General features: G+C 45.5%; 2 protein-coding genes across 2 annotated transcripts in view; both read left to right on the top strand.

Annotated features, from left to right (window-relative positions):
- The window catches only part of TOP3B (topoisomerase (DNA) III beta), a 14954-nt gene extending 10425 nt beyond the window's left edge, over nucleotides 1–4529 (top strand). The window contains exons 14-18 of the mRNA XM_014943976.1: nucleotides 1189–1317; nucleotides 1542–1691; nucleotides 2140–2240; nucleotides 2466–2667; nucleotides 4048–4529. Of these exons, the coding sequence (XP_014799462.1) occupies nucleotides 1189–1317; nucleotides 1542–1691; nucleotides 2140–2240; nucleotides 2466–2667; nucleotides 4048–4529 (1064 nt within the window). The remainder of the gene's footprint in view (nucleotides 1–1188; nucleotides 1318–1541; nucleotides 1692–2139; nucleotides 2241–2465; nucleotides 2668–4047) is intronic.
- Nucleotides 4450–25062, top strand: PPM1F (protein phosphatase, Mg2+/Mn2+ dependent 1F). Its single transcript, XM_014944044.1, has 7 exons — nucleotides 4450–4587; nucleotides 13176–13306; nucleotides 14067–14291; nucleotides 14924–15112; nucleotides 15869–16012; nucleotides 16949–17042; nucleotides 17520–25062. Exons 2-7 carry the CDS (start codon nucleotides 13289–13291, stop codon nucleotides 17891–17893), a joined length of 1044 nt encoding a protein of 347 aa, XP_014799530.1. The 5' UTR covers nucleotides 4450–4587; nucleotides 13176–13288; the 3' UTR covers nucleotides 17894–25062.

The raw sequence follows: 25062 nt of genomic DNA, 5'->3' as shown, positions 1-25062 counted from the left end.
TTGCTTAGCTTACCTTACCCCGTAATACAGGCACCGAGAGCACAGCGAGTCTGAATCACTGTGATGCTGTACTGCATGATGTGGCCAACAGCCTCTTAACTTTGGGCTCTCTAATGTGGCCTGTGTTAAAATTAGAAATGTTTACCTTGGCCTTGTGAGAGCTGTGAAGATAAGCTCTCATCATTTTTGTTTGTTTGTTTCTTTGCCTCCAGGGTTCACAGAAATTATGTCATGGCACAGCATCCCATTAGAAGAGAGCCTTCCCCACTGTGAGAAAGGAGATCTTTTTCCAATTGGTGAAATAAAATTGCTGGAAAAGCAAACCAGTCCTCCTGATTACCTGACAGAAGCAGAACTTATCACTCTGATGGAAAAGCATGGCATTGGTAGGAACTTGCTTAGCTTACCTTACCCCGTAATACAGGCACCGAGAGCACAGCGAGTCTGAATCACTCCTCTGAACAGTCTCTGTGGGTAATGACCTTTCAGTGTTCGTTTGTGTAGGTGCAGTAACCATCTCTTTTCCCCCTGCAAACTGCAGTGTCTGTAGCACTTCTTGGCAGGTGGTAGATTCTCTCTCCCCGACATTCCTTTCCCTTTCTTATCCCTGTGCCTGGTTTCTGGCCAAAGTAGTCTCCTTCCCTAACACATCCTTGTCACCTCTCTGTCAGAAGGAGATGATGTTGTGTTGAAGAATCCACCTCACCATTCTTAGGGATGATTTCCTCTCTTTACAGCTTGCTTCAGCTTTGCTGGCTCCAATAGTCCTTATATATCTTATTATACAATTTACCACAGCGCTACTTTTTTAAAAAATTATTATTATTATTAAACCTGGCTTGTTTCCTTTGATACATTGTCATAAATTTGCCCATTCAAAACAAGCGTAGTCTGTTACTGTGTTTCTCCAGAATAAGTGGTTGTGAGAATAAGTGTCTTCCTAATAGTATTTCCTTGGAACAGATGGAAGAATTAAGGTTAATACATACAGTTCAGCCTTTGCAGACCTGCCAAGGACATGAAGAGTTACTGGAGGTTATCCACTGAAGCTGGGTAACAGTAAAAAGATATCAGAATTTTAAGCAATCTCAGGAGCACTATAGATTGACATAGAACCAGAGGAGTCAGAAATTTGACAGACACTTTGTTTTGCTCAGGATGGTTATGTTGTTTTCCTCTGTGTGGCAGGAACTGACGCCAGTATTCCAGTGCACATTAACAACATCTGCCAGCGGAACTACGTCACGGTGGAGAGCGGCCGGAGACTGAAGCCTACAAACCTGGGCATCGTCCTGGTTCATGGGTATTACAAAATAGGTCAGTTAAATGCTTTTCCCTTTCTATCCTAGGGCTGTTGTCACCATATGAGTAGCATTTCTGTCTGAAATAACACCTGTAGGAAAGTATTACTAATTCCAAAATCTATAGTCATTAAACTTGTTTGTTCATTTTGATACCGGTTTACAAATGGACAGTTTCCTACCCCCGTTTCTTGATCTTTCATTGTTTCTTCTCTGTTGCTGTTGTCTCTGTGCTGTTAGATGCAGAATTGGTTCTTCCTACCATCCGCAGTGCTGTGGAGAAGCAACTCAACTTAATAGCTCTGGGTAAAGCAAATTATCATCAGGTCCTGGAGCACACCCTTGACATTTTCAAAAGGAAATTTCACTATTTTGTGGATTCTATTGCAGGTAAAACTTTTTACATGTTGAGTTCCCTATGATTACTTAATTGTTGCAAAGATGCTAGTAGAAAATACTTGTAAATTAGATTCCTATTGGAGGTTTAGGCTTACTAGAGAGTTGTGTTCCAGGACTGGAAGTTTCTGGTCAAATTAAGTTGTTCTCCAAAAGGAGATGGACTAAATCATGGCTCCAAAACTCCACCTCAGATTCATTTTGTGACTGCAGTGGTGAGCTTTCAAAAACTTGAGACTAGCAGAAGTACTTACCCATGTGTGCTTGTGCATGCTCACTGCAAAACACTGTGTGTTTAAAAAGTCTTCCTAAACAAGGAAGAGCATTGTGAATGAAATATTTTAATTTCCACTTATTCTTCACAGGTCCTGTAGATGATTTTGTGCAAGATTTCCTCTTAAGAACTGGAATTCTAACACAAATATGCTTATCTCTTTCACAGGTATGGATGAGCTGATGGAAGTGTCTTTTTCACCCTTAGCTGCCACGGGGAAACCCCTTTCCCGCTGCGGCAAATGCCATCGCTTCATGAAGTATATTCAGGTAAATTTGCCTTATACTTGGAATTTAAATTTCACTTTCTGGGGGGCATTGAATAGAAACCCCTTTTCCATTACTGACTTTGGCTCGTTCAAGCGTGGTTGTCCAGAGTGTATTTCTAAAACAAAGACCCTGATGGGCTCTGAGAGCAGTCCCAGTGGGGTTTCCTGCGAGTTGTGAAGCCCTGTTGACACTGCAGTTGTTCTGGAGGTTTGTGTTCTCTTCCAGGCCAAACCAAGCCGTCTGCACTGCTCTCACTGCGATGACACCTACAGTCTCCCACAGAATGGGACCATTAAACTCTACAAGGAGCTGCGTTGCCCCCTGGATGACTTTGAGCTGGTGCTGTGGTCGTCTGGGTCCAGAGGAAAGAGCTACCCACTCTGTCCGTACTGCTACAACCATCCTCCCTTCAGAGACATGAAAAAAGGTAGGGAATCTGTAGACGTGCAGGGATTGACCTCACTTGAAAGAAATTAGGTGCCGTCTATACGGTGTGCTTTTTAGTAGTTTTTAATCAGTGTTGCTTAGGATAAAGTGCTGTTCAAATTAGGTTACCTGAAATTCACATCAAACTCTCTGACCAAAATTTATTAGTTAACTCATTTCTGAATCCTTTTTTTTTTCCTTTATAAAAGAAAAATTTAATATACGTGCATGCAGAGTAGGTGACCTTCCTGACACTCGTTATGCAGTGAAGGACCCTGAGATTCTGGCAGGTTGCAGATGGGTGTTTGCTGGGTGTGGACAGTGCTATAGATGGAGCCCAGCTCTTGAGAGCATTCTGGTGCTGAGACAGACGGGGTGCCAAAAGCTGTCCAAGGATGCAAGAAGGGGTAAAAATTGCATTTAGCTTGTGAGACCAAAACTTCAAATCGTGCTTTGAAGCTCTGAGTGTCAGGAGCTTTTTGGAATCTTTCTACTACCATCTTTTAATTAATAATGCCTTGTACTAACAGTGTACAGTGCAAGCATAATCTAGCAGTGAGGAGCCATACATTTAGCATAAAACACAGTGGTTTTCACCTGTACTGTGTCCACGCTGCCTGCTCTGAACAGCGACAGGACCTGGCAGTTCCGAAGGCCGTTGTATAGAAACATCTTTGAGCAAGGGGTTGTTGTGACAGTGAAAAGGCGGTTCCATTCTGTAGTGATTTAGAAAACCTGTAAAACACTCAGGTGTGTGTGAATTGTGTGTTAAAAGAAAAATTTAATATACGTGCATGCACAGTAGGTGACCTTCCTGACACTCGTTATGCAGTGAAGGACCTTGAGATTCTGGCAGGTTGCAGATGGGTGTTTGCTGGGTGTGGACAGTGCTATAGATGGAGCCCAGCTCTTGAGAGCATTCTGGCACTGAGACAGACAGGGTGCCAAAAGCTGTCCAAGGATGCAAGAAGGGGTAAAAGTTGCATTTAGCTTGTGAGACCAAAACTTCAAATGGTGCTTTGAAGCTCTGAGTGTCAGGAGCTTTTTGGAATCTTTCTACTACCATCTTTTAATGAATAATGCCTTGTACTAACAGTGTACAGTGCAAGCATAATGTAGCAGTAAGTGAGGAGCCATACATTTAGCATAAAACACAGTGGTTTTCACCTGTACTGTGTCCACGCTGCCTGCTCTGAACAGCGACAGGACCTGGCAGTTCCGAAGGCCGTTGTATAGAAACATCTTTGAGCAAGGGGTTGTTGTGACAGTGAAAAGGCGGTTCCATTCTGTAGTGATTTAGAAAACCTGTAAAACACTCAGGTGTGTGTGAATTGTGTGTCCCTGGGGGTGGCCGTGCTCAGGCTGTGCTCTCCCTGGGCAGGGATGGGCTGCAACGAGTGCACGCACCCCAGCTGCCAGCACTCCCTCAGCATGCTGGGCATCGGGCAGTGCGTGGAGTGCGAGAGCGGCGTCCTGGTGCTGGACTCCACCTCGGGCCCCAAGTGGAAGATGGCCTGCAACAAGTGCAACGTCATCGTGCACTTCTTCGAGAACGCCCACAAGGTGCGTGTGTCGCCCGAGACCTGCGAGCTGTGCGACGCGGCCCTCGTGGACGTCGACTTCAACAAAGCCAAGTCCCCGCTGCCCGGCGACGAGACGCAGCACTCGGGCTGCGTGTTCTGCGACCCCGTGTTTCAGGACCTGGTGGAGCTGAAGCACGCGGCCATGAGGCACCCCATGCACCGGGGCGGGCAGGGGAGGCGGCAGGGCCGGGGCCGGGGCACTCCTTCCTGCGGGACTTCCCCGCTCCGCTGGGCCCGGCGGAGCCGCTTCCCTGGAGCGCGGCGGGGAGCGGCGCCCTGAGCAAGGCGGAGGTGCCGGGCGCGCTGGCCGAGCGGGCCAGGGGCCTCCTGGGCGGCAGGTGAGGGCCCGGGGCGGGCGGCTGAGGGGCGCGGGGCGGGCGGCGCCTCCTGGGGAGACGGCGGGGCCCGGCACACCTTGCTGAGGCAGCGCTAGATGATGTCTTTAATCAGTATTTCCCCGTTCTTAATTGTTCCTGTGAATATTCTCCCGAGAGCCGGGCTGTCGGTGCGCGGTGCTGTCACAGGCCTCCCGCCGAGACCTGCGCCCTTCTCACGGCTGGGTGCTCCGGGGACGGCTGTCCCGCTCGCGGTGCGCCGGAGGTTAAATTACAGCCCCCAATTAGCGTGACGGGGCCATTCATTCGTGCGGTGCCGGGGTCGGCCCGGGGCTGGGTCGGTGGGTGCCGGGGGAGGCGGAGGAGCGGGCCGGGGAGGCGGTGGGTGCCGGGGAAGGCGGAGGAGCCCCCCGCCCCGCCGCAGTCGCCAGGGCGAGCAGGACGGGGTCCCGCGGGTCGCTGAGGCGGGTGGTGGCTCAGGCGCCGGGAGCGGGGTCGCCCCGCGGCTGGAGAACCCAGCTCTTCTCTCGGCGGCGGTTCTGTCACCCCCGGTCCCAGGAGAGACCCCTTACCACCTCCGTCCCTACCGGTTTAGTCTTTAACGCTGCTGAGAACTTGGATTCGTTACTGCTTCTGGCAGCTTAGCGCTTCGCCGAGTTCTCTGGCTGTAACTCTTGCCTTCTGGTGCTCTTTGTTCCGCTCCCTGCAGCACGGCAGGGACCGCCGGCCGGGTCTGGGCTCTACTAAGTTCTTGCTGTGGTCTGCTTCGTTAAAGTGTGTGTTAAGAGTCAGAACACGGATTGTGGATGGTCCAAACAAAAAACTAAACATCTAAGTGGAGAGCTGACTGTGCTGGGATGACTGGTGAAGACAGGGGTTAAGGGGACTGGCTGTGTTGGATGTTACGTGCTGGATGTTACCGGGTCACTAGAGGAATTTGATAAAGAGATAGAAAGCAGGGTTTGAATTACTTGTCTCTCTAGGTACCATCTGGTGAGTTTATGAACACTGAATAGATTCTGTTGCTGTTGTCGAGAGTCTATATGTGATTTTTAGATACTTAAATTGCCTTAAAAAAAGTCAAATTACTTCTGTACTTTATATCGTGTAGATGCTCCTGGACATAACACTGTTCAGTTAGGTGTGCCTTAAACCCAAAGATGAGAAACTCATACAAAATAAACCTTAGTTTTTTTGGGCCATAGTTGAAAAAGATGCAGTTGATCATTGCATTACTTAGTTGTGCTTTAGCTAGATTGCTCTTGAACAAAACACAGCTGTTGCATTCCTAAAAGAGATTGCAAATTCATCACGTGCATTGAATCTTTGAACTCTTTGGGACCAGAGTGGTTCTGGGTGAGGGCTGTAGAGAACAGAGTGGTGCCAGTCCTCATCAAATGCTTATCAGATGGCAGCCCATCTGCCACATGGGCCACGCTAATATTTCCTAGAATTGTTTTAGAGAGGAAAGTGTAGAGAGGAAGCTGTAGAGATACGGGATAGGTTCTTCAAACTGCAGTGATTTTTAAAACTGCATTTCTGAGTTGCGTACCCGCTAACAGTCTGTTGTTCTCTAGTGGGCACGTTAACGAGTGGGAGCAGAGAGTGCTGCTTTGGCCGTGCTTTCATCTCTCCTGTCACTTGTGGGGTGCACACAGGAAGGAGCCTGCCCTGCCAGAGGCTGCGTCTTCCACATCCTGCCCTGCAGCCCCGGCTCATCAGACACCATGCTTCGCCCAGAGGCTTACTCCCCAGCTGGCAAAAAAGAAAAGGAAGGGAAAGATAGCTAAAGAAAGCAAAGCAGAATTGAAGTGCAGCAGTCTGCTTATCCTTCTTCTCACAAACTGTGCTTGGAAAACAGAAATACATAAGGAAAGTGTTTTTATGAATTCTCATGGCTGCCTGCAGGTAGAACGGTGAAGCAGGGTGTGTGAAGCACACCCAAAGTGTCAGATGTAGGGATCCCAGCAGACTTCCTGCTCAGTTTTGGTCACCTGTGACAAAGAGAAACCTCATATTCAGTTGCAAAAAGGCTGTGGTTTCCTGCTGGGTGGGCTAAGTTCGTGCATGTGGAGGAAAAGACTGGTTGAGCCCAAGGCCAAGACAGGAATCCAGTATTTTGAAAGTGCAGGCCCTCTTCTCATAATCCATGTAACTAAGGACCAAAACTAAAGTCTCTGATTGTGCGAGAAATTGCCAAACATTACACTTTGTTTGCCATGTTCCCCGGTTTGCTACTGCAGATGAACTCAAAATGCTGTTTCAAAGGTTAAATAAACTTCTGAATTGATTTGAATCCCTCAAATCCTCGATAAAGTAGATCAGGGAATGTAAGGTAGCAGGAGAAAGAAGAATGCTAAAGGCTTTAAGAAAAGAAGAAATAAAGGGAGGTGTGAGACAAGGCATGTAAATATTTGTGTGAAAGTTAAAGGTGCAGAAGTGATACCGGATCAGGGAGCGAGTTCGCAAGAGGTCAGTGTGATCCAGTGATCCCCTGCTGCAGGTGGTCCCGGCAGCATCCCTGGCACACAGCTCAGTGGAAAATACACACATTCAAATATTACAGTGCCAATGTAACCAGGTGTGACACTATGAAGATGTTACGGGGTGTACCTTGCTGACTTCTGGCAGTGATGCTTCTTCTGTATTTCCTCCATTTGAGACTTCTTTAACACTCCAGCATCACAGAATGTATTTTAAATGATAATTAGTATTGAGAAGGGTTTCTCTATAGATCAAAGGGTTATTTAGAATCAAGTTTGGCACATGGTTCTGCAGTTCTGCTTCTAATTTCTGCATTGTCAGGTACTTCATTTGCACGCACACAGATGTCTGGGTCGTGCCTGGAAGCGCCCAAGCCAGAAAAGGTCCAGCAATATCCTTGGCTCCTGAGACAACATATGGTGATGTTTATCTTGTCCTTCAGTTGCTTGGAGGCATAAACCCTTTGTGCCTTTGCAAGGAGAAATGTTCTTCCTCCACTGCCCATCAGGCTCGCTGTTGAGAGGAGAATGGGGTAAGGAATAACATTTGTTAGGACCAAGGACGAGTTCCTGAATGCTGTTGCTTCTCTAAGGCTACACACATCTCTTACATGCAAGCAGCTGGATATCTCAGGCTGACCCCCTTGAGTGCCTTTACTAAGCTAAAATTAATTATTTTAACAATCATCTACAAATGCAGCTATAGCCAGACACTGGCTAAACCAGCCAACCGCTTTCGCTCCCTGGCAGGACATGGACTGAAATGGCTAATCCGGTGGAGCTTTGCAGATGGTTCTACTTTGAATAATTCATTTAAATCAGTGGAACTGCCTGCCTTGTGTGGAGCTAAATACATATATAAATTTCTGAAGAATTAGGGCAGGCTTAAGTACTCTTGTTTTGCAGAATTTTAATTAACATATGCTTTTGAGTAAGAGCTGTGTGTTCTGACAACCTGTGGAAATGGGTCAATGTGAGTGAAGACTCCTTTAGTTACTTCCAAAGCTTTAGAAATGAACCTGAAATTTTACCGACTTGTCCTGAAACAGAGCATAAGATGAAACCAGACCCCCAACACAGGAATTTCTCCTTTCCCTTGTTAGGAGCTGGAACTTGTGTGGCCATCCTGTGACAGGGCCAAGGAACAATGAGACATTCCAGCAGCCTTCCTGTGCGAGGGGACGTTACCACAATAGCAGTTGTGAGGCTTTGCTTCCGCTTCTGCACCCTCCCCGGCCGTTTGCTGTGGTTCATCTCTCCTTGCCCCAGCATCCTGTGTGGTGTCTGGTGTTCTACTCTCTGGTCTTACACCCAAGGTGGGGCTCAGGCACCTTCATCCTCAACATTTCCCTGCTTTTAGAATAGTTAATACAGCAACTCTGATGTTTTGATGTGATGTGAGTGTGAAGAGGGGGAAAAAAAAATACTTTCCTTGCCTCTGGTTTACCCAGTCTCTTCTTAAACTCCCTTTAGTTGCTTCCTCTGAGAAACCAGCCAGTACCCTGTCTGCCATAACCTCTGCTTTTAGTAAATCCCCTGGAACTTGCTCACTTATTCCTGGTTTGTACCATTTAGTGTGTATTGTTGTGATGCATTAATACTTCTCTTTGCCCAGAACATGTTCACAGTGTGATCGCTTGAGAGAAAAAAGTGAATTCCATGTGTTGTGCTTTTCTGGTCACCGCCACCCTGGGAGCTCTGGTTGCTGCTGTAATAAATACTAACGCTTAGAGCCACTTAGAGGGGAAACATTCTGTAGTTGATGATAAGAATAAAAAGGGAGGAGGGAAATAAAAGTGGCAGATAGGGGAGAAAATACTGAGTACAAGCAGCTTTTGTTTCTGAGGAGCCTTGTGACCTGCTATTATTTGGGCGGTGTGAGAGGACCTTTCAGTTGGTGGAGAAGTGCTGGCGTTGGCAGGTCCCGCTGAAGCCACCGTGCTGACACGGGGGAACGTGGGGGAACGCACCCCCGGCCGCGGCGCTGTCATCTGCTGGGTTACAGAGCTGGCAGAAAAAGGTGCAAAAATACATCTTCCCTCCAAAGGAAGTCAGCCGCAGCTGAGTGGTGCTGGCAGCTTTTGCTCTCAGATACAGCACTGCTTTGTTTCCCACCATATGCATATATATCTGTGTGTATATCCCCTCTGAAAGGAAAAGAGGACCGTGCTGTGGTGTGCTGGCCCACAACACCACTGCTGCCTTGTTGCTGCGGCTTGGTAATCATACCTAGAAAGGACATCATGTAACCTTTTGTTTGTTTATTTATTTATTTTAATTCGAAAGGTGACAAATGATCAACCACTTGGCCAATACAGCCAGTAATCTCTTGTGCTCCTCTTTATACAAACAGAGATTTCCTGACAGTGCTGTGGGAGAATGTGTGTGTGTGGTGGTAGGATGTGAATTATTTTCCTTCCAAAAAAAAAAATAAAAAAAATTCAGGAGGCGTTGCATCAGCCCTGGGTGTTGGTACATCCTCGTGAGGTTTGTACCACGCTCCAGCAGGTGCATCTCTGAACTGATGTGCAGATGTGCTGGGGAGCTGATCACCCAAATAAAGCCCCAAAAGAAGCAATCCTACTGGGGTTTCTGCTTCCTGAAGGAACTTGTGTATATTCTTTCTTTTCTGAGGGCTGGTACGTAACGGGTCACTAGTGGCCCTGTGATTGATCTGACGTACACGAATCCTCTGTGGCTGTGACAGCGTGGCAGCTGGCCTTTTAAAGGGGAACAAAATAGAGAACTAGATTGCATTGCAGAAGAGAAACAAGGTGAACAAGAAGAGAAGTAGGTTCTGTTCTGCAACTCCTGCCAAATCTAAGCTATGCAAAGTACCATAATTGCTTTCTACTTCCGTGTGTAACTTTATTTTGCCCCAGAGGTATGTATATCAAGAGAGGCTCTGCGTAGCTCCTCCTGGCAATAGGCGGTGTGTCCAGTGGTCTGGAGCCTCTCGCAGAGGAGGATGGCATATCTGTTTAAGTGTGTTTTTCATTAGCAGGACTATTGCTTTACTCTTTAACTTACCAATTATTAGCTATGCTCACGTTTTTAAAATGAGGCTTGCATTTTGCCGTGAAGTGGCTGGAGGATATGAACTCCTGGCTATCTGACTGTAGCTGGTGGTGGAGCTGCAGTGCCTCATCTGTACTGTTACAACATGCATTCATTCTTCTGAAATATTTTTTATTGTGGTCAAAACACACCCTTTTTGTTAGCAAAGAAATAGCCTGTAGCAAAGAAACTCTTAAGTCTGTTTACTACTAGCCTGCGTAGGCCGAGGGTAGGTAATTAGCGCTGTGTGTGTCATAGAAATGGGGCTGACATGCTTGTAAGGCTCCAAAGAGAAGGTGACATCCTTTCCATATCACACACCACCTTCCCTCTTCTTCCCAGCACAGCTGTATTTCCAGTTAGGAAACAGCTACAGTATTTCTTCTGATTCATGAAGACTAAATGTGCTTGGTTCAGCCTGTCAGCAGGGTGTCTTGGGCTTCTTTGAAAGGAAGATTTTAACAACAAGTGACATTTTTCTTTGCTTACAGAAAAGGTTTGGAGTCGGTTATGGTAACAGGCTTCCACTTCCACACGGGTTGCCATAGGTACTGTGCCTGCTTCAAGTGCTCTCCAGCTGAGCGAGGCCTTGGAGCTCTCAACTAAAGGAGCAGTTCTCACTCTTCTTTAATTATGTATTTTGGTAACTCTTAAAATCTCTGATTTAGAGGGTGGAATTAGAACCAGGAAATATTTAAACTGCATGGAAGATGCCATTGCCTTGGAGCTCCATTTACCTGAGCTTGAGTAAAAAACAGGCTTATAAATGTATTTTCTCTTTTGTCAGCACATCAGAATCAGCTGCTCAGTGTTGTTATTGCTGCCTGCATAAGAAATAAAATCCCAATAAGCAACCATTTTCTTTGTATAGATTTGCAAAACTGTGGAGAGGGAGGAAATGCATAGGAAGCAAAGCTGAATGAAGTATATCAGTACTGAGGAATCCATGAATTTCCCTTCTAGGAATGGGTGGCAACTGGAAAAAGTAGAAGGATGTGACATAATAATGCCTAAACCTTTTCTTTGTTCTAGGCATCCTGTAAGCAGAGGCTTATACAGGACGTGTGAATTATAGCACTTGGTACATTGCCTTTTGTTTAAGCTGCTTTTTATGGACCCAGCTCAGCAAGTCAGGGCTCTGGAAAGCAGAAGTCGATGAAGTTTAAAATCATTAAGCCCTCTTCTGATGCCGAACTGGAAACCTAGCTCAGGTTTGAATTTTTCCTCGAACCTGGCAGAGAAGTTCTGAAGGTGACTGAAGCTGTGGCTCTCGCTATGCGTTTAAATGCATAGCTGTTTCACTTAATACTTGTCTCTATTCTTGGAGCTGAAACCTACTTTAACTAAAGCTTCTGACTTTCAGCTACACATCTGACATTGTTTTTGTGGCTTGTATTTTCATATTCCTTTCTTCTCCATCTATACAAACGCAAACAGGAAGCAGGATTTTTTTCGGGGGGGGGGTGCCATATCCGTTTGGGATGTGTTTCTTGCCTGACCTTTTAACAGGCTGTCTGTTGGCGTCAGAGTGATGATAAGCAGGCATTGTGATTTCTAACCTGGGTAGGAAAGGAACTGACTCCCCTAAACATGTTACTCCAGGGAGGGGGGAAAAGCCACTTTCTGCCCTTCCTGGCTGTGGCTGCAGCTGGCACTGGAAGGGCTGCAGAGGCTCTGCCATCTAACTGAAGGGCCAAAATGAGCCATGAAAGCCGGCCGGCGCCGCTGCAGAAGGTAGTGTGGAACGGGCTGCTGTTGGCCCCTGCTGCCAGCACAGGGCTCTCTGCCGCTGCCCCGGGAGGTACGTGCGTGGCTGCTGGGCTGTGACAAGGCCCCTGTTCCACAAACACAATGGGAAATGCTTTCCAGCTGCTTGTCACTGGTACTCGAACCCCACGGTCCTCCCCTCCCAGCACAAACCCAGCCATCTCTGTGGGACCTCTGCGGAGACCAGTTGTTTCCACCATTTCTGTCTCGGGAGCCAGCCAGTTTTGTGCAGGACTTTCTAAACGTTTCCTGGCAAAACAGTCTTGTCCCTGACTTGCTGCAGGTGCCTTAATATGTTATTTGCTTTGGTTGTATAATTCGGTGCTTTGTGGGTATCAAACACTCCATGAACAATGGATAAAATTCTTTTTATGGACATCCACGCTTATTCTTCATTGTGCTCGTAGAAAATGTCTGGAATGTGTGTTATGTACTGTAATTGTTAGTGCCTGCCACAGGAATATAGTGAATATAAAAGAGTTATTTTCTAGTAGCCTCATTTTAAAGTTGGATGGGGCTTATTTGTTTACAGATTCAAAAGAACTGAAGCAAGTATGTGCTTCCTATAAAGCCCGGAGCTTGCATAAAGCATTGAGTGGAAAGGAGAGGGTGTGTATTATTGGCGTTACTGTCTTCTAGGTGCTTTTCTAAAAACTTCAGCTGAATCACAAGTCTTGGAGTCTTTTCTTAGCCTGGTCCCCAGTGCCAGCTCTGCATCTTCTTGCTGTGTGATTTCTTTGGGCAACTTCCAGCCAGGAGGATCTGGGTGTTAAAGGGCTATAGGTTGGTACTAGGCAGGACTTTTCTTGTGGAGGGAAGGGAACTGGAGCCTTAATTAGCCTTTTGGGAGGTTTGTGTGTACTGCAGCACAGAGATCCTGATGCTGTCTGTGGTGAGACAGTTTACTGCGAGCTAGAAATGTTGTGTAGCCAATAGAAAGTTTGTGTTCAGAGGCTAGAACCAAAGGTAGCAGCTCCCATCCGAGAGCTCGGGAGGAGGAGGTACCATCTGCGACTGGAGTGTGAGGCAACAGTTTGAAAACATGATTCATACACTGCTTCCTCCTTGCGTTCTTGAGAAAGCAGCTGTCTAACTGAAGATCTTACTAAAGACTTGTATGAATAAATATTGAATATATGGTTTCCTCTGCTAGTTTACTAATGAAGTTGGAATTATTGATTGTGTGTAATGCTTTCTAATTCTGAGGTCACTAGCCTTAACGGGGAGGTTGTGGCTCAATTTAATGCAGTCTATTTTGCTTTCCCTCCCTTTTCTTACCAGCAGAGGTGTCTCACCGCTTCTCGCAGCATCGTTGATCCACGCTGCTGTTGATGAAGTCCTCCAAACAGACTTGACTGAATTTAAGCAGCAAAGTGTGGAAACAGAGGGAGAAGGAGATGAGGAGAGTTTCACCTGTGAGTATGTTTTTTTCCTTTTGTGGTTTTCCCAGAGGCTGTGTGTTGGAAGACTTCAGTGTTTTGAAATGTTTCCCAGAATATTTGGTGAGGCTGTTTGGCAAGCAGCAGCGAGCAGAGCTTTATTTGCTCCTGCTGGGTGTCTGGGGGATGAAAGGTAGCTGCGCAGAGTTTTGTGGGCACGATGCAAATGTGTCTGGAGCCCTGGACTCATTGTGTGGATTGGCTTTCTGGAAAGAGAAACTCTCTTCCCAAAAAGAATTAATGAATGTGTCCACTCTGCTTCCTCAACTGAATTAGTTAAGAACATTTTTTTTCCTCATTGGATAATTTCACTTCAGTTCAATTATGAGTTGAGCTTTTGACCTCAGCAAAACACTCTCAGAGTTCCATGTTGTTTAGTGGAAGTGGTTCAGTAGGACATAACCTGACCCAGAGCCGGGCTGAAGCTTTTTCAGCCCTCCTGTCCAAGACAGCAGCAATCTCCTGTCTTGAAGGCTTTTCTGCCTGCTTGATTATTTCCCTTTTTTTTTTGAGGGGGGGGAAGGGGAGTAGGGATGCTCTCCTACCACTATATCTTTTGCATTTTATTTGCATAGTAATATTTATGTCTAATATGCCAGGCTGATTTTTGGGTCTTCGTTATGATTTTTGGTAATGTAATCACCTACTTGATAAGCTGCTGTTTTGAAGGAGAACTAGGAAGTAAAGAAGCTGGTCTTACCTTTAATGTTACACTGTTTTCCATTGCAACTTGCAGTGTTGTTTTGTCTCTGTGCTGTCAGTGCTGGACGGAGAGCTGCTGCAGCGCTGCTTCTTCAACAAGCTGCGGGAGGTCTGCCTGGAGTGGCAGAAGCAGTTGCCACCCCTGAGGCCGCTGAAGCGCTTCCTGCTGGTCTCCATCCACGCCATCCGCAACACGCGACGGAAGATGGAGGACCGGCACGTTCTGCTCCCAGAGTTCAACCAGCTGTTTGGTTTATCAGTGAGTCTGGACAGAACTGGGGAGGGCGGTTTGTTGGCTCTTCAGCATCATTGTAAACACGATGGCCTAGTGAGGGATGGTCGGTGAAGTGTCAGAGTTTGTGGCCACAAGTTATTGATCATGTCTGTGCTGGAGCAAGGAGGTACTGACTCGGGTGGCTGGGGTCTGACTGCTGCCCTCATAAAGAGAGAGAGGTCTCCTGACCTCGGGTTTCATGTCATAAGTGATACAGGGAGACGGGAGGTTCACTTACAGTTATGTTGCTGCAGTTAAAATCTTCTTGTGACTGTGGTAACTGATACGTTAGAAAAGAAGCGGGGAGAACAGCAGCTGAACAAGGACATGTGCCAATTAATGAGGCTGCAGTGGGATTCCATAACCAACTGTCTGCTCTTCCAATTCCAGATGAATTTTAAGGATACTGAGTGACTAACAGCAAACAAAGAAAAGTAATTCCCCTGTAAAGTACCCATTTTATGCATTTTGCACGTGGGTAAACTGACTTAAACTGCCCTTACCCATGCTTACGTATGGAAGACAGCCCAGATAAAGGATCTTTGCTTGCTGGTACCACTTTGAGCTATTTTAGTTCTGAGCACTTACACGCTTCCTCTGTCTCCCTCCCCAAAAAGGATGACGTTGATCGCGCTTACTTTGCGGTATTTGACGGCCATGGTGGAGTGGATGCTGCCAATTACTCAGCAACCCATTTACATGTGAATGTGGGGCTACATGAAGAGATTGTTAAGAATCCAGCTGAGGCCTTGAAATGCTCTTTCCAGAAGACAGATGAAATGTTTCTTTTCAAAGCCAAAAGAGAGGTGAGTGGGTAGAGATTAATTCCATTATATTTAAGTAACGTGAGAACTGTTGGATAACATGGAAGATTCTGGCAGTACAGTTTGAATCACTGACTTTCTGAAATTACACTACATGTAGAGGTTTTCTTGGATAAAACTATTTCTCTTTTTGAGGGAAAACAAAATGACAGTGCTTGCAAGTTCAAGATGAGTGATTGAAGAGGAATGTGATGTGGTTTAAATGATCCTGACATCCCAATTATTTGATAGGGATTTTTGCTGCCTCTTTGCCTCAGTTAGGCAGCCTCTAGATGTTCTGTTGTCCCGCCTCTGACCTGTAAAAGAGGTTTCTCTCTTCCTGATAGTACAGTCACTATCTGCCTCTTCCTTGTCCCACCATTAATGTCACAAGCGATTGTAACATGAAAAAGGTATTCTGTGATTTAAATCATAGAATCATAGAAATTCATAGAAATTCAGATCCTCTTTCTTTTCTACGTGTCTCTGTGTGGGTCTCCGTCTCCTAGATAACTTTTGGAATTAATAGCAGAGCAGGAAGAACATAGCAGAGGCAGTATTAGCCATCTGCATGTTAGAATATGTAAGTGGTTTATTTCAAATCTGTCTAATATCTTGTACCTTTCTTCAGGTACCTGAGTCACGATTGGCATTGAAGTGTGGGGCATTGAAGTGTGGTTAAACCTCCATTTGCCATGTTGCCATCTAATCTAGTAGGGTTTGTTGAACATTCACCTGAATTCCTGCTTTCTTGCGTAGAAGCTGCGGAGCGGTACCACGGGAGTGTCTGCCTTGATTGTGGGCAACGACCTGCACATTGCCTGGCTGGGGGACTCGCAGGTGATGCTCGTGCAGCAGGGAAAAGCTGTGACACTGATGGAACCTCACAAGCCAGAAAGAGAAGTAAGTCTGATGTGGATTCTTTTTCTCCTGTGTGTGTTGTCAGAATCTCTCTTGAAACGTTTGGGAGTCAAGCCTTGGTAGGTGTTTGGTGCTTTACACAATTACATACATTGTATGGTAGGGTTCAGAGAACGGACCATTTGGTTTTTCCATCCACTCTTGAGAAGGTGATGCCTACGATTACGTCCCCTTCGGTAGTCCTGACTTCAGTTCCTGCTCAGACTGTCTTTTCGAAATCTGTAGTAATTAAAGACACTCACAGGATTTTTTTGTGTGTGTGAATTTCAAACTGCCTGTTACAAATGAACTTTTTCATTTGAGATTAGTAGCTATTTAAAATGTTAGCATAATGGAAGTCTTTCATAATATGCCATCCTATCATTCAAAAACAAGTGATAATCTACTAGCCTAACTGGCTTAAAGTATATTGCATTTTCTATATATTTTAAATAGCCAGGCATTTTATTACATGAAATCTGTTGGGGATCTTGCTAGTTTAGATGGCATTGCATGAGCCTTTGCCTTCATAGCATGAATATTTGTAGTAACTGAAGTAGATAAAGGAGTATCAATGCAAATGCTGTTGTAACCTACTCTAGATATCTTGTATTTTGTTCCAAATGTGTATGTATTTACCCAATTGCTGCATGAGATGCAAAGAAATGGCAGAAAGTGTACTCATTCATATGGGAAAAAAGGTGATGGTACAAAACCTTCAGAATCCTGCTGTTTTGTGGACAGGCCGTGGTACGGTTGGGAAGTCGGTGGGTTGTTCCCAGTAATCTGAAGTGCATGGTTCCCAGCTGGGCTCTGATACCTGTGCTTGCTCTGTTCATAGTGTACGTACAGAAGCTGAAGCAGCTCTTGGTTTGGGATTTTGTCTCTTTTCCCCTCTTTGATAAGATAACAGTATAAAGACTATGTTCTGTTTTCCAGGATGAGAGGGCGCGCATTGAGGCGCTGGGCGGCTGCGTGACGTACATGGACTGCTGGCGAGTTAATGGCACCTTGGCTGTTTCCAGAGCAATTGGTAAGATAAACCATCAGAATTAGTGTAGTTCAGATTAAATTTGATATAAAGTACACCACCCGAAATGGTATGTTTACTGTAAATGGCGTTCTCTTCAGCATCCACCAAATAGTGAACCACTCTTACTGTCTTTGCCATAAGGTGCGGTTGCAGCTATATAACTCTACTGGTTTTACCATAAGCATGGAATATTGTTTTACTTTACCTACTAGCCATGACAGTCCCAACTCTTTTATACTTCTCAGTCTTTTGCTTCTTGTAAGCATCTTTTTTTTTACTGTGGTGTTCCACAGTACCTTAACAAACATAGAGTATTTAATTTGTAAAAGCGGAGGAAGTAATAAATGTTCATCTAGGCATCTTTGTGTTTCTGAATGTCCACTTGCTGGTTTTTTTTTTTTTTGTCCACTTTAATATATCTTTCACCAAACTGATAGAATAAAGTAATAAAGCCTTTGTTTTCGTTGTTTGTCCCAGGTGACATATGTCAGAAACCTTACGTCTCTGGCGATGCTGACGGGGATTCATTTGAGCTGACTGGTTCTGAGGATTACTTGCTCCTGGCCTGCGATGGGTTCTTTGATGCCGTCAAGCCCTATGAGGTTGTAGACTTGGTCCTGGACCACTTAATGCAGAGCGAAGGAGTGGGTCTCCACGCAGCAGAGCGGCTGGTGGCTGCTGCGAAGGAAAACGGATCCAGTGACAACATCACGGTCCTGGTGGTGTTCCTGAGGGATCCTCAGGACATCTTGGCTGACTGTCTCAGAGACCCCAAGGGCCTCGGTGCTGGTGATGACGCTCGGAGCTCACCCTTCAATTTCCTCAGCTGTGAGGCAGCAGCCACACAGTGACAAAATGTACTTAATCCAGAACGTTCAGTTAAGTTCACGTAAGGAACTGCTTTCCACTGAAGAAGCCTCTAATACAGTAGGCAAAATGTGTCAGGCAAAAAATGACAAATGGACAAACATTTAGCAGAAAGGCGAGACTCCTTTTACTGAGTTCACATTTGTCTTCTCCTTTCTTCCCTCTCCCTTCCAAAACCCTGAGCAGATGTGGAGCTCTGCACAGCTGCCCTGTCTCTGGGAGCAGATGCTAGAGTGTGTCCAGGGCTTCTGGTCAGGTCCTTCTGCCCTGGAAGTGGTAAGAAACTGTGATATGTATAAGCTAATGGGTGAGAATACCCGTTTGTGAATTTCGAGTGAAAACTTCTATTAGCGCTTACAAAGAATGCTGTATGTTGTGTTTAATTGTGGTGTTACTGTGGAGACTGGGAGGAGAGAAGCTGTCGCCATTGCAGAGGAGCTTGGTCCCACCCGTGGTCCGTGGGGATGGACTCGGTGTGTGAGGGGCTGGGTGGCACCACGCGGCTCCCTAAGTTCCTCCTGTTCTGTACCAAAGATGGTATGAAATGAGGCGGTCTCTATTCAGAGACAGTCGTTTGTGTGTGCATGGAGAGGAGAAAATGAAAGTGAATGCTCCAGAAAAAAGAGCAAGAAATATCCCAGGCAAAATGTACAGAATCGGCTGCTTCTGGGATGCTCTGGTTTATAAACTGGAATCCAATATTTAACTGCACTGGGTTGTTTCTCCCTCACAAACATGCTTTATTGGCTATTTGGCAATCTGGAAAGAAAGGACCCTTATTGTTGTATTTGAGAGAGATCTTTACAGTATGTATACTCTAGCAGTTAAATATGCTCTGTTTCTGCCACTTTTTTGTGTACTATACAAAGGAGAATTTTATTTTTATTCTAAGCATTTATTTGTTTATTTACTGAACTTTACAGTTGGAGGAATTTTTTGCAGTGTTATTTTATTTTGTTGTGGTTTTTATTTAAACTAGAATTTTAAAGTGGCTGTGTCTTTATTACCTGCGTTTAAAAACTGACTACCCTCAAGTGCCTTAAATATTTCACCCAAGGATTGCTGGCTTCCTGTCATATTCTGGTGAGCCAGTTTATGGTGGTTTTAGAATGTGACTCTTTTTATTTCCTTAAAACTGGTGTTTAATGCACTTAAATATTTCATTTTTGTGAATGATTGTAGTGGGAACTAGGTTTCAAGAAAACATCTTGTCCATTCTTGCCAAATCTTGTGGCTTGTAGTAGAAAGTTCCACAATAGTGACTGTGACTTACCCCCTGCCCGTGCAAAAAAGCGCCACTGAGTTAATCATAAAGTAACAGTCTGAGTCATCCTGGCTTTTGTTTAAAAACAAATACGCTTCTGACCTTCACAGGAAATTTAGTAACAGGAACTAGAAACAGTTTAGTACCAGGTTTTGATTAATAGATGGTTAATTTGGCCATACTTGATGAGATGTGAAGCCGAGGTGGGGATGGAGGACTGGCAGGGAGTGTGTACATTGTCTGTGCCTGTCGTGTCCGTTACGTGCTGGGGCTCCTGACGCCTGGCCTGGCTCACAGGACACAGCCAGAGCTGGTGTGCTAGTAATTCCTGGTCTGAACAAGCAGTGCTTTGTGCCCGGCAGCACCACTGTGGGCCTCCTTCGGACGCGCCCGGCGTCGCAGGCTCGGTTAAAGCGTGCAGGGAGGCTGCTGCAGGAGGTGCAGGCAGCAGAGATGGCTGACGGGGAGGATGGAGCAGCGCTGCTGGTGTCCGCAGGGACGCTGGGCCCTGGGCTGGCGTGGGGCCGTGCGGGTACCCGAGCTCCCGGGGCTTTGGGCTGGATGGTAGGGTTTAACACAGCACCTCGGTCACTGCCTTGTTCTGCTGTGCAAGGGCAGGAGCTTTTCCCCTGAGGAGGCTGCAAGCGCTTCTCCATCCTGCATTTACCGTCAGGCAGGGAGCCTGGCTGAGACGGCAGCTGGGGGTAGCCGTTGTAGTGAATGGCCACTAGTGAGTTTTTGTAGTGAGCCCACGTCTGCTAAGGAAGCTTCAGCCTTGCCTAGTGATCCCTCTGGATTCACCATCTCTTTGATTTCTAACCCAGGTAGTCAGTGTCGTGCTACATTATGATGACCACTAGTGCCTCTTCGTGTCTTGGAAACAGTTCTCATTATTAATACAGAAAGGATCATACAGAATTATTTGATTTCACTGCTATCTGAGGTTTATCAGGAGAGGGGGAAGCTGTTGTATTCATGAAGGGAGGTGTGAAATGTTGGTGAATTCTTAGTATGGTTTAGTCTTTAAATCTGCCAAACTTCCTGAAACATGGAGGGAACTGAACAAGCCAAATTCTTTGTAATGTTCCCTTTATTTCAGCCTTTCTGGGGCAGATCTGCATTACAGAGGAGAGAAGGTCCAAGTCTTTCAATGGATACTTACATCTATGTGAGAATATCCTTACTTGGTTCAAATTTGAAAAATTTTTTTTTTTTTTTTTTTAAACGGGACTTTGATAGCACTTGGAGAAGCCACGAGCTGTAATGTGTAATACTGTTAGGAGAAGTGTCACCGGGGTGGGTGGGGAGGAGAGTGGGGAAGGGGCTCCAGCAGGAGGTTATGAAGTTGAACTAAAGAGTCCGAAATACGGAGCGGTGCTGTGTTTTGAATTTATAGTACTAATGTGCTACATTAGCTTTTCATACCTTTCCTCTTAAAACGTCTGGGATTTCTGGTGCTGGTTGTTCTGTTCTGTTTTCCTTCCCTCCTTTGGTTCAAGACAAAATGTAATTTTGGAGGAGAGAATGATCTCGCCTCTCTGGGCCTTCCCAGTGTCATCTACAATATATTAACACTTGTCCACCAACGAGAAATTGACTAATGACAAATAGACTAATTTGCTTGTTTCCTTCTTGTCTTTCTGATGGGCCTGCAACAAAACCAGTTCTTGATTCTAGCCAAGATCTTTGCAGCTGTGGAAGTTAGCTGAAGGATTCAAGACAAATGTTTAATGAAAAATTAAAGTATTTTTGTATTTTGCTAGACTCCAAATGAATGCCTGCTGCTGCATTTTAGCACCCAGCATCAGAAAATCTGCTCCTTAAAGCAGCCTGCAGTTTCAAAACAGAGCATGCTTAAATTCTTGTGTTGTGCTTGATTGGAAACCAGCCTGAGTTGTTCTGCTCAGTGGGGACCCAGCATCTCTCTTGCTCATGGGTAATTCTTATTTCTACCTTTCTTTCCCTTCCCTCTCCTGCAAAGAAACACACCAAAGGCAGTGAAGTCTTCTGGGTCTGACATAGACAAGATTACAATTTTACAAATGACATTTGTTGGGGGGGGTTGTTTTTGGGGTGTTTTTTGAGAATAGAGAGGATAGAAATGCAGGAAAATTTTTGGAACTGATGGAGATTAAGTAAAATCCACCCTCTGAATGATGGAGGAGTGAAAGAGAGAGACAGGAATGCATTTAAGTATTATTAATGCCTATTTTAAAAAGGAAGTGGGCTGGAAAATAGAGCTACAAATGTCAGTTCTTTAGAGTGAAATACCAGCGCTTGAAAGAATTAGAAACACACCCATTAAAAAGGCAAAACCGAGATGTGGTGACTCTGTCTTCGAACAGCCAAGGCAGGAATGGCAGTAAAAGCGTCTGAGGTCGTGTCACTGCCTGATGGTGACCCCCTGGTGCTGCCGTGGGGCTGGTCCTGCCGGATGGCAGGTTCTGCAGGTCGGCTGGTGAGGTGCTGCCGGGGAACCGGTCCCTGCAGCCGCTGCCCTGACGCCTCGTAATGAGCCCGCGTGGCTGGGGAGGAATTGGGCACCGAGCGGCTGCAGCAGAGTTGGCAGCTGAACACTGTTAATCACAGTGATGACTTTAATAGCATTTAATAGACGCTTATCTGAATTCAAAGTCAGATGAAATGCTGCTCTTCTTAAAAGCATTTCCAGTGCTATTAGCTTTTTGTCATGAAAAGCCACTGAAATTTCCATTTTGTTGTTGGATGTTGGGAAGAGTGCCCCTCCTGCTCTCGGAGTGCTGGGGAGAGGGTGGCTGGCTGCACTGGAGCACCCGTGCTCAGTCGGTGGCATAAAGCAGCTGTTTGGGGTTAAAACTCCCCTCCCAGGCAATCCTTTAAAAACTGACATAAAGCCGCTTCTAAAGAATGTGGCCGAGGAATGGGGGGTATTTCTGAATGGTGTGGCACAGGTGGTCACCAGCCACTGCCCTCAGTCTGTGATGGGCACAAACAGTTAGTCGAGTGTGAGAATGTTGGTTAAATTCCTGGTGTGCTTGTGCTGCTGGTCCTTGATAGCCCAGACTGGGCTATTTCTGACAGTCCTGAAGTAGCTGCAGGGAGAAGGGGGAGATGTGAGCCACAGCAGGGCACGTTGCAGGTGATTCAAATATAATTTAGCTCTAGTTAAGCCTGAATTAAATTTTCCTGCTTAGTTCTATCACTGTCCCTTTTATAGTCGGGCCAGAAGCATCAGACAAAACCCCACTGGGAAGTGATGGTCCCTTCCCCTTCTTGAGGGGCAAAACCTCCTGATGGACAGAACATCCGTCAGGAAGGGGGTCACCTTTCCAACTGACCCCAACCCGTGGCTGGTCCTCCCTGGGCTCCTGCCCAGCCATCAGACAGCCCGGGGAGCGCTTGTTCAGCAGCACTAACAGCACTGAGAGCTAACCCAGCCACCTTCTGCTCGTGTTTGGGTTGGTTTTAATGTATTTATTGGATTTTACGTTCTCTAAAGTTATTTATATTGATGTCAGCTGGAAAGTAGTCACGTGGAGACGAGGGAGTGCCTGGACCTCAACACCCATCTGTCTTAGACACCACTTGAAATACTACCTTAAAATGAACAGGTAGGCTTTAGTGCTAACCTGCTCTCTCAACAGAACAGGAACCCAAAATCTTGCTGAGAGTCACTGAGCCCTTTATTTGGTGTGACCTGTCAGGGCCTGAACAGAAGCTGCTCGGTGCCGCTGGATTAATGTGTTTTTGGGGCTGTGCCTGCTGCCGCCGGAGCACAGAGATAAACAAAAGGCAGCTGTGTTGGCAGCGGGGAAAATTCAGCAAGATGCAGCTTTTGTCAAACAGAAGAGGACAAATCAATAGGAAAAGAAATGTTTTCAAGCTTCTTGGAATGCAAACAATGGAATAAAAAAAAAAGCCTAGAAGAGTTGGCAGCACTCTGTCATCTTAAAACCACTGTTTTAAGCAAAAGAATTTGGCTGTTTTGTAATGTCTGCTTTATTTTGTTAACAAACTCCTCTCAGTCAGGGTTTCATGTCTTCTTGTTGATATGTGCTTTTTAGTCTGAGGAGAGAAGATACATTCATCTCCTTATAAAGTTAAATATATCTGGGCTTTATGACTAGTTAGATTATGATTATTGAATTTTCTCTCAGCTATTAAGCCTGATTACTAATTTCCAGGAGATATTAATATAGCAAGTACTGAACGTATTAATGATTAAATGGTTCTGGATTTCCCTGCACAAGGGCCAGACCATCCTTTAGTGCCCCAGGCCGTGGAAGGTGGGAGCTGTGACCATCTCCCTGCAGGAAGCATTTATCCCTTTACCTAAGGAAGGATGGCTCTTTTGGGTGTCTAAGCATAAAGAGATAATCACTAAGAAACCAGAGGGACCTTCTCAGGGCAATTAAATACTATGAGTTCCTCTTTTGCATGTTGCCCTTTTAACTTCAGTAGAAGGCATTTTGCTTAGTACTGGGTGATTAATGTTGCTTGCTTATTTTTTCTTTTTTCTTTCAGTGTGTCTAATAATAGCAAGATGTTTGTTTTGTTGGGGGTTAAAATTTTATACTGCCAAAAATAAAGGCCAGTATGAAGTTTTAGCTTTAAGTACTTTTAACTGACTTTAACTACTTCTAACTTCCTTTTATGAAAGTCAGTCCTGCTGTCTTCTCCGTATTCTCTTCCCAATTTGCTTTTTCTTCCATCTCTTATGTCCTTTTACATTGTCAGCCCCCCTTGCCAAAATGCTGTAAACTCCACTGTTAAGACAGTTAAGTTGCCCTTTTCTGATCTTAATTTCATCTGTGTTCATAGTGAATGGGGTCGTATCTTTGGAGGCTGCAGCACCAAGAGAGTAGGAAGTCCCATGGCAGGTAGGAAGATCAGAGACTGCCACAGCTGTTGGGTCTTTGGCACCCACCAGGACTGGACACATACTGGTGTTATTGCTGTTATTTGCATGTTGTTCCATAGGAACACTTAAGCTGATTTCAGGTAACAGTAGCTCAATATGGAATATAGGACTTCAGAAATAGTCTTGTCTCTGTATTTCCTTATTCCTGCAGATTGTTTGTGTTCTCAAATGTTTGCACTGTTTAGAGTGAGGGAACCAGTTTTCTGCCTGCCTCCGCCCCCTCTGCTCTCCCTCTCTCCCGGTGACGGAGCCGGCAGGTTGGTGACCCCAGCAAACCCCGGGGCTGCTCAGCCCTCACCCAGCCTCTGCTCTGCGCCATAATCTCAGTCCCCTGCTTAGTTAGTGGTAAGTTAGACCCCTGTAACTACTCCTGCTGACTCAAAAGTGTGTGTTCTTATCAGTATTAAACCAGTACAAGAGCAGAACTGTTGCGCTTGGCACGTTTCTTGCCACTGTGTTGGCTAATGAACCTTGAATGAAAGTAAGAGGGCCAGTGATTTTGAAATAGGAGCCATTAGCCAAGTGTTGTAGAGTCGTAGTCCTTATTTATTTTGTATGCTAATCTGCACTTGTGACCCTGAGCAGAAAAGCTGCAGTACAGCAGGTTTTATATGCTGTGGCTTAACCAGTTACCTAGTATCTTAAAAATCTTATTTAAGCTGACTGGTTTTGTTCACAGGTCAGAAACCGGTTGTCATTGATCATTAAATGCTATGCATATTGTACATTCATTTACATGGGTTGTTCTAATAGTGCTTGTGTGTATTATGCTACGTTATCATATTTTTTATATATCTGTATGTATTGCATGAGGTTTAATTGTTGGGTTTTTGTATTGTCACTTTTGTACTCACACAGTGCCTCATGTATCTATTTGCATATTGCAAGAAGTTGTTTCAAAGCAGTGATTGGAAAGCGGTGGGGACAAGACTCTCCGCTGTAGGACCTGATGTTTCTGAAGTATTAATAAAGCATAGTGATTTGAAGCA

Source organism: Calidris pugnax, unplaced genomic scaffold, assembly GCF_001431845.1.
Source record: "Calidris pugnax isolate Ruff unplaced genomic scaffold, ASM143184v1 scaffold138, whole genome shotgun sequence".
Lineage (NCBI taxonomy): Eukaryota > Metazoa > Chordata > Aves > Charadriiformes > Scolopacidae > Calidris > Calidris pugnax.
The sequence above is the reverse complement of the archived record's forward strand: the minus strand, read 5'-3'. Positions and strand labels throughout refer to the sequence as shown.